The sequence below is a fragment of the Anomaloglossus baeobatrachus genome, chromosome 9 (assembly GCF_048569485.1).
Source record: "Anomaloglossus baeobatrachus isolate aAnoBae1 chromosome 9, aAnoBae1.hap1, whole genome shotgun sequence".
Taxonomy (NCBI): Eukaryota; Metazoa; Chordata; class Amphibia; order Anura; family Aromobatidae; genus Anomaloglossus; species Anomaloglossus baeobatrachus.
This window is the reverse complement of record NC_134361.1, coordinates 183,615,160-183,628,167: the sequence shown is the minus strand read 5'-3', so window position 1 is coordinate 183,628,167 and position 13,008 is coordinate 183,615,160. Positions and strand designations below refer to the sequence as shown.

The following is a 13,008-nucleotide window of genomic DNA, read 5'->3' as shown; positions in this document are numbered from 1 at the left end:
TGCACTTCCTAGAGAAGATGGTGGCAGCAATAGAGGCAGTCCCTTTCGCGCAGTTTCATCTGCGTCCACTACAATGGGACATTCTCCGCCAATGGGACGGGAGGTCGAAGTCCCTCGACAGCAACGTCTCTCTCTCTCAGGCGGCCAAGGATTCTCTTCGATGGTGGCTGCTTCCCACCTCATTGTCGAAAGGGAAATCCTTCCTACCCCCATCCTGGGCGGTGGTGATGACAGATGCGAGTCTGTCAGGGTGGGGAGCAGTCTTTCTCCACCACAGGGCTCAAGGTACGTGGACTCAGCAAGAGTCCACCCTTCAGATCAACGTTCTGGAGATCAGAGCAGTGTATCTTGCCCTACAAGCCTTCCAGCAGTGGCTGGAAGGCAAGCAGATCCGTATTCAGTCGGACAACTCCACAGCGGTGGCATACATCAACCACCAAGGAGGAACTCGCAGTCGGCAAGCCTTCCAGGAAGTCCGGCGGATTCTGACGTGGGTGGAAGACACGGCTTCCACCATATCCGCAGTTCACATCCCAGGCGTGGACAACTGGGAAGCAGACTTCCTCAGTCGCCAGGGTATGGACGCAGGGGAATGGTCTCTTCACCCGGACGTGTTTCAGGAGATCTGTCGCCGCTGGGGGATGCCGGACGTCGACCTAATGGCGTCCCGGCACAACAACAAGGTCCCAGTTTTCATGGCACGGTCTCACGATCACCGAGCTCTGGCGGCAGACGCCTTAGTTCAAGATTGGTCGCAGTTCCGGCTTCCTTATGTGTTTCCACCTCTGGCTCTGTTGCCCAGAGCGCTGCGCAAGATCAGGTCCGACTGCCGCCGCGCCATCCTCGTCGCTCCAGACTGGCCGAGGAGGTCGTGGTACCCGGATCTGTGGCACCTCGCGGTAGGCCAACCGTGGGCACTACCAGACCGACCAGACTTGCTGTCTCAAGGGCCGTTTTTCCATCAGAATTCTGCGGCCCTGAACCTGACTGTGTGGCCATTGAGTCCTGGATCCTAGCGGGTTCAGGATTGTCTCAAGAAGTCATTGCCACCATGAGACAGGCCAGAAAACCTACCTCCACCAAGATATACCACAGGACGTGGAAAATATTCTTGTCTTGGTGCTCTGCTCAGGGAGTCTCTCCCTGGCCATTTAGTTTGCCTACTTTTCTTTCCTTCCTGCAATCCGGGTTGGAAAAAGGTTTGTCGCTCAGCTCCCTCAAGGGGCAAGTCTCAGCGCTATCTGTATTTTTTCAGAAGCGCCTAGCACGACTTCCTCAGGTACGCACGTTCCTGCAAGGGGTCTGTCATATCGTCCCTCCTTACAAGCGGCCGTTGGAGCCCTGGGATCTGAACAGGGTTCTAATTGTTCTTCAGAAGCCGCCTTTCGAGCCTATGAGGGATGTTTCCCTTTCTCGCCTTTCACAGAAAGTGGCCTTTCTAGTAGCGGTCACGTCTCTCCGGAGAGTGTCCGAGCTAGCAGCGCTGTCATGCAAATCTCCCTTCCTGGTGATTCACCAGGACAAGGTGGTTCTGCGCCCGATTCCGGAGTTTCTCCCTAAGGTGGTATCCCCGTTTCATCTTAATCAGGATATCTCCTTGCCTTCCTTGTGCCCTCATCCAGTTCATCAATGTGAAAAGGATTTGCATTTGTTGGATCTCGTGAGAGCGCTCAGGATCTACATTTCCCGCACGGCGCCTCTGCGCCGCTCGGATGCACTCTTTGTCCTTGTCGCTGGTCAGCGCAAAGGGTCGCAAGCTTCCAAATCCACCCTGGCTCGGTGGATCAAGGAACCAATTCTTGAAGCCTACCGTTCTGCTGGGCTTCCGGTTCCCTCAGGGCTGAACACCATTCTACCAGAGCCGTGGGTGCGTCCTGGGCTTTACGGCACCAGGCTACGGCTCAGCAGGTGTGCCAGGCGGCTACCTGGTCGAGTCTGCACACTTTTACCAAACACTATCAAGTGCATACCTACGCTTCGGCGGACGCCAGCCTAGGTAGACAAGTCCTTCAGGCAGCGACTGCCCACCTGTAGGGTAGGGCTGTTTTTACGGTCCTATCACGAGGGGTTATTATACCCACCCAGGGACTGCTTTTGGACGTCCCAATTGTCTGGGTCTCCCAATGGAGCGACAAAGAAGAAGGGAATTTTGTTTACTTACCGTAAATTCCTTTTCTTCTAGCTCCAATTGGGAGACCCAGCACCCGCCCTGTTTGCTTAGGGATTTTTGTTTTTTCGGGTACACATGTTGTTCATGTTGAATGGTTTCGGTTCTCCGAGGTTCCTTCGGATTGAATTTGTTCTTAAACCAGTTATTGGCTTTCCTCCTTCTTGCTTTGGCACTAAAACTGAGGAGCCCGTGATCCCACGGGGGGTGTATAGGCAGAAGGGGAGGGGCCTTACACTTTTAAGTGTAATGCTTTGTGTGGCCTCCGGAGGCAGTAGCTATACACCCAATTGTCTGGGTCTCCCAATTGGAGCTAGAAGAAAAGGAATTTACGGTAAGTAAACAAAATTCCCTTCTTCTGCCAGACTCGCCCACTGAATATATCTAATCACTTAGGGTTCCAAAAAAAGTAGACTGCTGGAAGCTTATTGTCAGGACACCTTTTTAAAAAAAAAAAAAAAAATAGAAAAGAGCATAATCCTCAAACCGTTCCTACATATTACATTGAAAAGTGTTTATGGGACTCTGTCGCCACCAGGTTTTTACCACCTAAACAGCAGCATAATTTAGGGGCAGAGATCCTGATTCCAGCAATGTGTCACTTACTGAGCTGCTTAGTCTAGTTTTGATAAAATCACTGTTTAATCAGTAATTATTACAGGACTACTTGGCGTGCTGCAGGTAGTCCAGCATATTCATGAGCTCTGTATAACTGCTAGATCTGCGGCAGAGAAAACATTGATGTTATAAAAATGACAGCAAACAGCTCAGTAAGTGACACATCACTGGAATCAGGAGCTGTGTTCCTACATTATGCTGCTCTGAGATGGGGGGGGGGGGCAAAAACCTGGTGATTCACTTTAAAGGTATACATTTGGAGCTCAGCTGATGGAGTGCCATTGGCAGCGTTCACACTTGTAATTTCACTTTTAAAAAAAAAAAAAAAAAAAAAGGAATTAAAGGGGTAGTCTGGATAAAACAAGTAATCACCTATCCCCAACAAAGGTAATAAATTATTGTTCATGGGGGCCCAAGCGCTGGGATCCTCACCGATTAGTAGAACCAGTCACTTTTGAAGTATGAGCATGCTGCAGAAATTTTTTGTGCGTGCATTTTTTTTTTCCATGCTGTTTTTTTAGTGTATTTAACGACTGAAAGGGCTAAAGATGCAGAAGAAAAACGCACAAAGAAATGACATGCCGATTTATTACTGCACCCAAAACTGCAAGGAAAAAAGAAGCAACGCACAGAATTTCTGAATTCTCATAGGGTTTGCTGCGAGACGGAGAGACATGCAGATTTTGGCAACAAACTGCACCAAAAAAGCAGCAAAGAATGCAGCGTGCGCACACATCCTTATCACTACTAGTTACGAGTACAGAGCACCTGAGCATGGTAGTGCCCGCTCATCACTAGTTACGAGTACTGAGCACCCAAGCATGGTAGTGCTCGCTCATCACTAGTTACGAGTACAGAGCACCTGAGCATGGTAGTGCCCGCTCATCACTAGTTACGAGTACTGAGCACCTGAGCATGGTAGTGCCCGCTCATCACTAGTTACGAGTACTGAGCACCTGAGCATGGTAGTGCCCGCTCATCACTAGTTACGAGTACAGAGCACCTGAGCATGGTAGTGCCCGCTCATCACTAGTTACGAGTACCGAGCACCCGAGCATGGTAGTGCCCGCTCATCACTAGTTACGAGTACCGAGCACCCGAGCATGGTAGTGCCCGCTCATCACTAGTTACGAGTACTGAGCACCCGAGCATGGTAGTGCTCGCTCATCACTAGTTACGAGTACTGAGCACCCGAGCATGGTAGTGCTCACTCATCACTAGTTACGAGTACTGAGCACCCGAGCATGGTAGTGCCCGCTCATCACTAGTTACGAGTACTGAGCACCCGAGCATGGTAGTGCTCGCTCATCACTAGTTACGAGTACTGAGCACCCGAGCATGGTAGTGCTCGCTCATCACTAGTTACGAGTACTGAGCACCCGAGCATGGTAGTGCTCACTCATCACTAGTTACGAGTACTGAGCACCCGAGCATGGTAGTGCCCGCTCATCACTAGTTACGAGTACTGAGCACCCGAGCATGGTAGTGCTCGCTCATCACTAGTTACGAGTACTGAGCACCTGAGCATGGTAGTGCCCTTCTCATCACTAGTTACGAGTACTGAGCACCCGAGCATGGTAGTGCCCGCTCATCACTAGTTACGAGTACAGAGCACCCGAGCATGGTAGTGCCCGCTCATCACTAGTTACGAGTACTGAGCACCCGAGCATGGTACTGCCCGCTCATCACTAGTTACGAGTACCGAGCACCTGAGCACCCGAGCATGGTACTGCCCGCTCATCACTAGTTACGAGTACTGAGCACCCGAGCATGGTACTGCCCGCTCATCACTAGTTACGAGTACCGAGCACCTGAGCATGCTAGTGCCCGCTCATCACTAGTTACAAGTACTGAGCACCCGAGCATGGTAGTGCCCGCTCATCACTAGTTACGAGTACTGAGCACCCAAGCATGGTAGTGCTCGCTCATCACTAGTTACGAGTACAGAGCACCTGAGCATGGTAGTGCCCGCTCATCACTAGTTACGAGTACTGAGCACCTGAGCATGGTAGTGCCCGCTCATCACTAGTTACGAGTACTGAGCACCTGAGCATGGTAGTGCCCGCTCATCACTAGTTACGAGTACAGAGCACCTGAGCATGGTAGTGCCCGCTCATCACTAGTTACGAGTACCGAGCACCCGAGCATGGTAGTGCCCGCTCATCACTAGTTACGAGTACCGAGCACCCGAGCATGGTAGTGCCCGCTCATCACTAGTTACGAGTACTGAGCACCCGAGCATGGTAGTGCTCGCTCATCACTAGTTACGAGTACTGAGCACCCGAGCATGGTAGTGCTCACTCATCACTAGTTACGAGTACTGAGCACCCGAGCATGGTAGTGCCCGCTCATCACTAGTTACGAGTACTGAGCACCCGAGCATGGTAGTGCTCGCTCATCACTAGTTACGAGTACTGAGCACCCGAGCATGGTAGTGCTCGCTCATCACTAGTTACGAGTACTGAGCACCCGAGCATGGTAGTGCTCACTCATCACTAGTTACGAGTACTGAGCACCCGAGCATGGTAGTGCCCGCTCATCACTAGTTACGAGTACTGAGCACCCGAGCATGGTAGTGCTCGCTCATCACTAGTTACGAGTACTGAGCACCTGAGCATGGTAGTGCCCTTCTCATCACTAGTTACGAGTACTGAGCACCCGAGCATGGTAGTGCCCGCTCATCACTAGTTACGAGTACAGAGCACCCGAGCATGGTAGTGCCCGCTCATCACTAGTTACGAGTACAGAGCACCCGAGCATGGTAGTGCCCGCTCATCACTAGTTACGAGTACTGAGCACCCGAGCATGGTACTGCCCGCTCATCACTAGTTACGAGTACCGAGCACCTGAGCATGCTAGTGCCCGCTCATCACTAGTTACGAGTACCGAGCACCCGAGCATGGTAGTGCCCGCTGATCACTAGTTACGAGTACCGAGCACCCGAGCATGGTAGTGCCCGCTCATCACTAGTTACGAGTACTGAGCACCCGAGCATGGTAGTGCTCGCTCATCACTAGTTACGAGTACTGAGCACCCGAGCATGGTAGTGCTCACTCATCACTAGTTACGAGTACTGAGCACCCGAGCATGGTAGTGCCCGCTCATCACTAGTTACGACTCGAGTACCGAGCACCCGAGCATGGTAGTGCCCGCTCATCACTAGTTACGAGTACCGAGCACCCGAGCATGGTAGTGCCCGCTCATCACTAGTTACGAGTACTGAGCACCCGAGCATGGTAGTGCCCGCTCATCACTAGTTACGAGTACTGAGCACCTGAGCATGGTAGTGCCCGCTCATCACTAGTTACGAGTACTGAGCACCCGAGCATGGTAGTGCCCGCTCATCACTAGTTACGAGTACTGAGCACCCGAGCATGGTAGTGCCCGCTCATCACTAGTTACGAGTACTGAGCACCCGAGCATGGTAGTGCTCGCTCATCACTAGTTACGAGTACTGAGCACCTGAGCATGGTAGTGCCCTTCTCATCACTAGTTACGAGTACTGAGCACCCGAGCATGGTAGTGCCCGCTCATCACTAGTTACGAGTACAGAGCACCCGAGCATGGTACTGCCCGCTCATCACTAGTTACGAGTACTGAGCACCCGAGCATGGTACTGCCCGCTCATCACTAGTTACGAGTACCGAGCACCTGAGCATGCTAGTGCCCGCTCATCACTAGTTACAAGTACTGAGCACCCGAGCATGGTAGTGCCCGCTCATCACTAGTTACGAGTACCAAGCACCTGAGCATGGTAGTGCCCGCTCATCACTAGTTACGAGTACAGAGCACCCGAGCATGGTAGTGCCCGCTCATCACTAGTTACGAGTACCGAGCACCCGAGCATGGTAGTGCCCGCTCATCACTAGTTACGAGTACTGAGCACCCGAGCATGGTAGTGCTCGCTCATCACTAGTTACGAGTACTGAGCACCTGAGCATGGTAGTGCCCGCTCATCACTAGTTACGAGTACCGAGCACCCGAGCATGGTAGTGCCTGCTCATCACTAGTTACGAGTACCGAGCACCCGAGCATGGTAGTGCCCGCTCATCACTAGTTACGAGTACCGAGCACACGAGCATGGTAGTGCTCACTCATCACTAGTTACGAGTACTGAGCACCCGAGCATGGTAGTGCCCGCTCATCACTAGTTACGAGTATTGAGCACCTGAGCATGGTAGTGCTCGCTCATCACTAGTTACGAGTACAGAGCACCCGAGCATGGTAGTGCCCGCTCATCACTAGTTACGAGTATTGAGCACCTGAGCATGGTAGTGCCCGCTCATCACTAGTTACGAGTACCGAGCACCCGAGCATGGTAGTGCCCGCTCATCACTAGTTACGAGTACTGAGCACCTGAGCATGGTAGTGCCCGCTCATCACTAGTTACGAGTACCGAGCACCCGAGCATGGTAGTGTCCGCTCATGACTAGTTACGGGTACTGAGCACCCGAGCATGGTAGTGCCCGCTCATCACTAGTTACGAGTACTGAGCACCCAAGCATGGTAGTGCTCGCTCATCACTAGTTACGAGTACAGAGCACCTGAGCATGGTAGCGCCCGCTCATCACTAGTAACGAGTACTGAGCACCTGAGCATGGTAGTGCCCGCTCATCACTAGTTACGAGTACCGAGCACCCGAGCATGGTAGTGCTCACTCATCACTAGTTACGAGTACTGAGCACCCGAGCATGGTAGTGCCCGCTCATCACTAGTTACGAGTACTGAGCACCCGAGCATGGTAGTGCCCGCTCATCACTAGTTACGAGTACCGAGCACCCGAGCATGGTAGTGCCCGCTCATCACTAGTTACGAGTACCGAGCACCCGAGCATGGTAGTGCTCACTCATCTGTAGTAATAACTAACTTGTTTTTAACAGACAACCCTTTTAATTTCAAAAACATATCATTGCATTACTGATGGCCTCATTATTTATGGTTCCCATCTGTGTACTGTTGTGTCTGTGGTCTAAAAACGTATATGGGATTATGGAACCCATACGGATCCCATAATAATCAATGGGATCCCTCTGTTTCTGTTTCCACTTGTTATACAGTATTTCCTTCTAAAAACAGAACAGATAAATAGAATATCAATATGCAGGTGTGAACGCAGTCTTAAGAGTTGGGTTCCTTTCGTGGAAATAGGTGACTGCTCTTTTTAGGCTAATCACCAAGATATCTCTTCTATAAGGGAAAGTAATTGAGATTACATTTGGCAAGTATGGCATAACTAAAACTAAATTTATTATCTCACACCCCCAAATTATGACCACATAATGTTTAATTTTATGGTTAATTTTTCCAGTCCTCTTCCAATGTATAGGAAATTCTATTTCAAAATGTATCCACTTCTGGGATGCACACAGTATACTGTATGCAAAATGTAAGAAGGGGCAAGCAACATCTTATATTTTCGTTATATGAGCGGCTGCTGATAAGTCTTTGGCTTTACCCAGAAAGAAACGAGATTGGATGATGAAACTTTATATTTATTCCACATACTCTCCACTAATGTCAGCACACTTCTTACATCGGTATTCCAAGTTCTGTAAGCCTAGCAAAAAGAAGGATTTCGGTTGTGCCTTAAAACAGGCATCCATAGCAGCCATGGCATCAGAAATGGTGTGAAGTTTGGTACCCTTGAGGTGTTTCTTCAGGTTTGGAAACAGATGATAGTCGGAGGGAGCTAGATCTGGTGAATAAGGTGGGTGGTCACCCAGCTGGAAGCCCAGCTCTGACAGTTTTGCTGTGGTCGCTTGTGCAGTGTGAGCGGAGGTGTTGTCTTGCAGGAACAAGGTTCCCTTGGACAGCTTGCCGCGCCTTTTGACCTTCAGAGCTGCCTTCAGTTAGTCCAGAAGTTCAATATAATACCTTGCATTGATGGTGGAACCCTTTTGAAGGTAGTCCACTAGCAGCACACCCTCCTTATCCCAGAACCCAGACACCATCGCCTTAGTGGCTGATTTTTGCACCCTGAACTACTTTGGATGAGGAGAACCATGTGCCTCCACTCTTTTGACTGCTCCTTGTTTTCAGGGTCATACAAATATTTTTTTTTTTTAATTTGTGTATTTTATTGTTGTGTCCTTAGGAAAAACTAAAGGCCATCCCCAAGCCCGGGTGAATATTAATACAGCTTTAGTCGAAAACATTATTAATTTAAAAGATGTTGAACAAGATATGAAAAATACCATTGACAGTCTTAAGGGAGACTTCAACAAAAACCTGTCAATCAGAACGTCTCCCGGTGAGTAGATGTCTCCACCAGCACTGCTTTCTTACGCTTCCATTTTTTTCTTTTTCCTTGAATGAGGACCGCTGCTATAGTTCACCTAACACTTCTTGTGCCAATCCAAAACCATTCCTGGAATCCGTGTAGATGTTTGCTGTCCTACCTTCTGCAATTGTATATGCTGCAGCAAATGTCTTCCGCTCCTCCTGCTTTGTGAAGCATATCCCATGCGTGGACTCCTATCATGGCAGTGTCATCTACAAAGAGATGATATAATACTTTAGAAGTTGGAATTTCAACAACATTCTCAATTTCTTCTGTTAGTTTTCATTAGTTCTAAACTAATCTCGATAGTCGTCAGAACCAGAAAATAGAAAATTTTGTGTGGAATATACCGTATATACTAGAATATAAGCCGAGGCCCCTAATTTTACCACAACAAACTGGGAAAACATATTGACTCGAGTATAAGCCTAGGGTGGGAAATGCAGCAGCTATGGGTAAATTAGATAAAAATTGATACCAGTAAAATGTATTGTGCCCCATCCTTGCTTGCCTCTTGTAGCAATGTGCCCCATCCTTGCTTGCTATTTGTAACAATGTGCCCCCATCCTTGCTTGCCCCTTGTAGCAATGTGCCCCCATCCTTGCTTGTCCCTTGTAGCAATGTGCCCCATCCTTGCTTGCCCCCTTGTAGCAATGTACCCCATCCTTTCATGCCCCTTGCAGCAATGTGCCCCCATCCTTGCTTGCCCCTTGTAGCAATGTGCCCCATCCTTGCTTGCCCCCATCCTTGCTTGCCCCTTGTAGCAATGTGCCCCATACTTTCATGGCCCTTGTAGCAATGTGCCCCATACTTGCTTGCCCCTTGTAGCAATGTGCCCCACATCCTTGCTTGCCCCTTGTAGCAATGTGCCCCCATCCTTGCTTGCCCCTTGTAGCAATGTGCCCCCCATCCTTGCTTGCCCCTTGTAGCAATGTGCCCCCATCCTTGCTTGCCCCTTGCAGCAATGTGCCCCCATCCTTGCTTGCCCCTTTGTAGCAATGTGCCCCCATCCTTGCTTGCCCCTTGCAGCAATGTGCCCCCATCCTTGCTTGCCCCTTGTAGCAATGTGCCCCCATCCTTGCTTGCCCCTTGCAGCAATGTGCCCCCATCCTTGCTTGCCCCTTTGTAGCAATGTGCCCCCATCCTTGCTTGCCCCTTGCAGCAATGTGCCCCCATCCTTGCTTGCCCCTTTGTAGCAATGTGCCCCCATCCTTGCTTGCCCCTTGTAGCAATGTGCCCCATGTTTTAGTAATGTCCTCATTCAGGTCCCCTTCTTGTCCCCTACGCATGTTATGCTGTTCAAATACATAAAAAAAATATATTCCCACCTGTCCTCCATTCCTGCGGTTCCTCGTAGGCCGGGGTCACATTTGTGGGTGACTGTCACATCAGCCTGCACTGCCGCACACTCTCCTGACAGGCACGGGTCAGCTACATGTATTTCTATGCAACTGAGACGCTCATGTTTGGAGAGTGTCAGGCCGTGCCCGGTGATGTGATATGAGACTTCGGCTTTACCTGTTCTTGCTGACCGCTGCCACACAGACCCCCTTCGTGATCGCTGCAGGTGCACGGAGCCGTCGCTGGCGTCTCACATCATCACTTTGCCACAGTTGAATGCTTTTTGGCCGCAAAGCAATCAATGGCCCTAAAGCAGTGTTTCTCAACTCCAGTCCTCAAGACCCACCAACAGATCATGTTTTCAGGTTTTCCTCAATGTAACAGGGAATAATTCCATTACCTGTGAAACATTAAGGAAAACCTGATGAGGAAAACCTGAAAACATGATCTGTTGGTGGGTCTTGAGGACTGGAGTTGAGAAACACTGCCCTAAAGCGATGACGTTAGGGTAGATGCTAGAATGTATGGGCTCCTTCCTGGTATGATGCGGCGGTCTCGTGCAGCGATCACGGAGGGGTTCTGTGTGCCTGCGGTCAGGAAGAACCCGCTAAGGGACAGCGCAGGAACGGAGGACAGGTGAGAATTTTGTGGGGTTTTGTGGGTTATTTTTTGTTTGTTTTTTTTTTTTTACCTGACTTGAGTATAAGCCGAGGGGGGCATTTTCACCATAAAAAATGGGCTGAAAAACTCAGCTTATACGCGAGTATATACAGTAATAGAATCATTCTCCATTTCTATTCTTCTTAAACCGCACCAATCACCAGGATTTTCTTATATAACCTAAAGCCAGTGCTATACTGGCACTATCAGGCTGATTCTATACATACCTTTAGTTGTGAGATCGGATAAATAGGTTTTGAAACACAAGCAAGTAAAGTTTGTAAAATGAGCAGCTTTGAGTGTCAGCAGCTGCCAATCAGCTGATAGCTGGGGCTGGTATTCATAGTGATTTCCGCCCCCCTGCCTGTCCTCCTTCCCCTGTTATATATGCTAATTCTATTATAGAATCATTTTACTAAGTGACTAGAAGGACCTGTGCTGATATTATACCTATGTGACCAGAAGGGGAGGGGCCTCAACCAACATAGCTGATACCAGGAACCAACATTATTTTTCTGTTGGCTGAGAAAAACTGAAAACAAAACCTAATCAGATTCATGTTACTTAAACGGAATCAGTCAGCAACTTTTCGTCCCCCAAACTAATTTAGATCCTCATGTAGTTTTTTTAAAGACATCCCCAGCAATTACCTTTCTTTCTCCATTCCGGAGAAATCAGCATTTGAACTGATAATGTCATGATGACTACAGATAATAAGGAATCGAGGTTCATAAGTCAACCTTCAAGCTAGGGAAGCCCTATGCTATCGTTAACCTCAGGGATACTCCTAATGGTGGAGAGGCCTGAGTCTCCTTCCTGTCCCTGTTCCTGACCAATCCTGGTCTTATTTCCTCTCCCCCTTCTTCCCAGATGTTGAAAACCACAGAGATAGACCGACAGTGGAAACCAAAACTTTGTTACCCAGCACACACACAGGCATAAAACAATTTAGAGATTAGGAGGAAAGCAAGAGCAAGAAGGAAGCAACAAGACAACAGGGGTAAACTCCATAAGGCTCGTTTCACACATCCGGCATTTCATTTTCGGCACGCATGCAGTACAGTACATTCATTTACAGTGGAAGCATGACTCATGTGGTTGTGAGCTTCATGCACAACCACATTTGTCCACATGGTGTCACGCTTCCACTGCAAATTAATCTGCTATACTGCATGCGTGCCGGATCCGGCATCCGACGAAATGCCAGATGTGTTAAAGGGGCCTAACCGGTCCAAGCAAAAGCAACACTTTCACCTGATAGTCTGGGACACCAAGGCTCACAGATAAACCTAGAATAACCTATAGCTGGCATGGGTAGAATATTTCATCCAGCATAAATAGGCTGGTAGCAGATGTGATTGGCTTCCCCACCACATGTGATCACAGGAGCCTAACAAACAGACTAACTGAGATTAACTCTTGCTAGCCTGCCTATGAATCAGCACCACTGATTCTCAATGGGAAAGATATCTTACTATATAAAGGGACTTTTGATGAAGTCGTACCTGTCTAATTTTGTTGTTCATCATGTTTTTAGGTGCATTTGATCATATAATTGTCAAAACAAATGATGGAAAATTCCCATTAAGTCATTTAGGACAAATCACCCTCAAGTCTCCCCGTCTATTTGTAATCAACATGGCAAGTTTTCCAGAGGTAAGTCAAGTTCTGATCTTAATGAGACCCTATATTACTATAGCATTGAGTTATCACTTGTGGACTAAGACAGGTTTATGGCATGTTCACATGGAGGTTGTTTTGGGTTTTTCTTCCCTTTTTTTGGTGTGTATTCTGCACTCAGACCAATTGCCTGCAAAACCTTTTCCAAATATTTTCAATAGGAAATTTTGTTTCTAAATATTCCTTCATTAAGTGAGTGGGTGTAACGCTCACGCTAGTGATGGTAAGGCGGCGTGCAGAAGTGGACCCACTGGACCACACT

General features: G+C 48.9%; 1 protein-coding gene across 1 annotated transcript in view; it reads left to right on the top strand.

Moving 5' to 3' along the window:
• MRRF (mitochondrial ribosome recycling factor) overlaps positions 1 to 13,008 on the top strand; it is a 41,482-nt gene that overhangs the window by 15,933 nt on the left and 12,541 nt on the right. The window contains exons 3-4 of the mRNA XM_075324097.1: positions 8,880 to 9,035; positions 12,604 to 12,722. Of these exons, the coding sequence (XP_075180212.1) occupies positions 8,880 to 9,035; positions 12,604 to 12,722 (275 nt within the window). The remainder of the gene's footprint in view (positions 1 to 8,879; positions 9,036 to 12,603; positions 12,723 to 13,008) is intronic.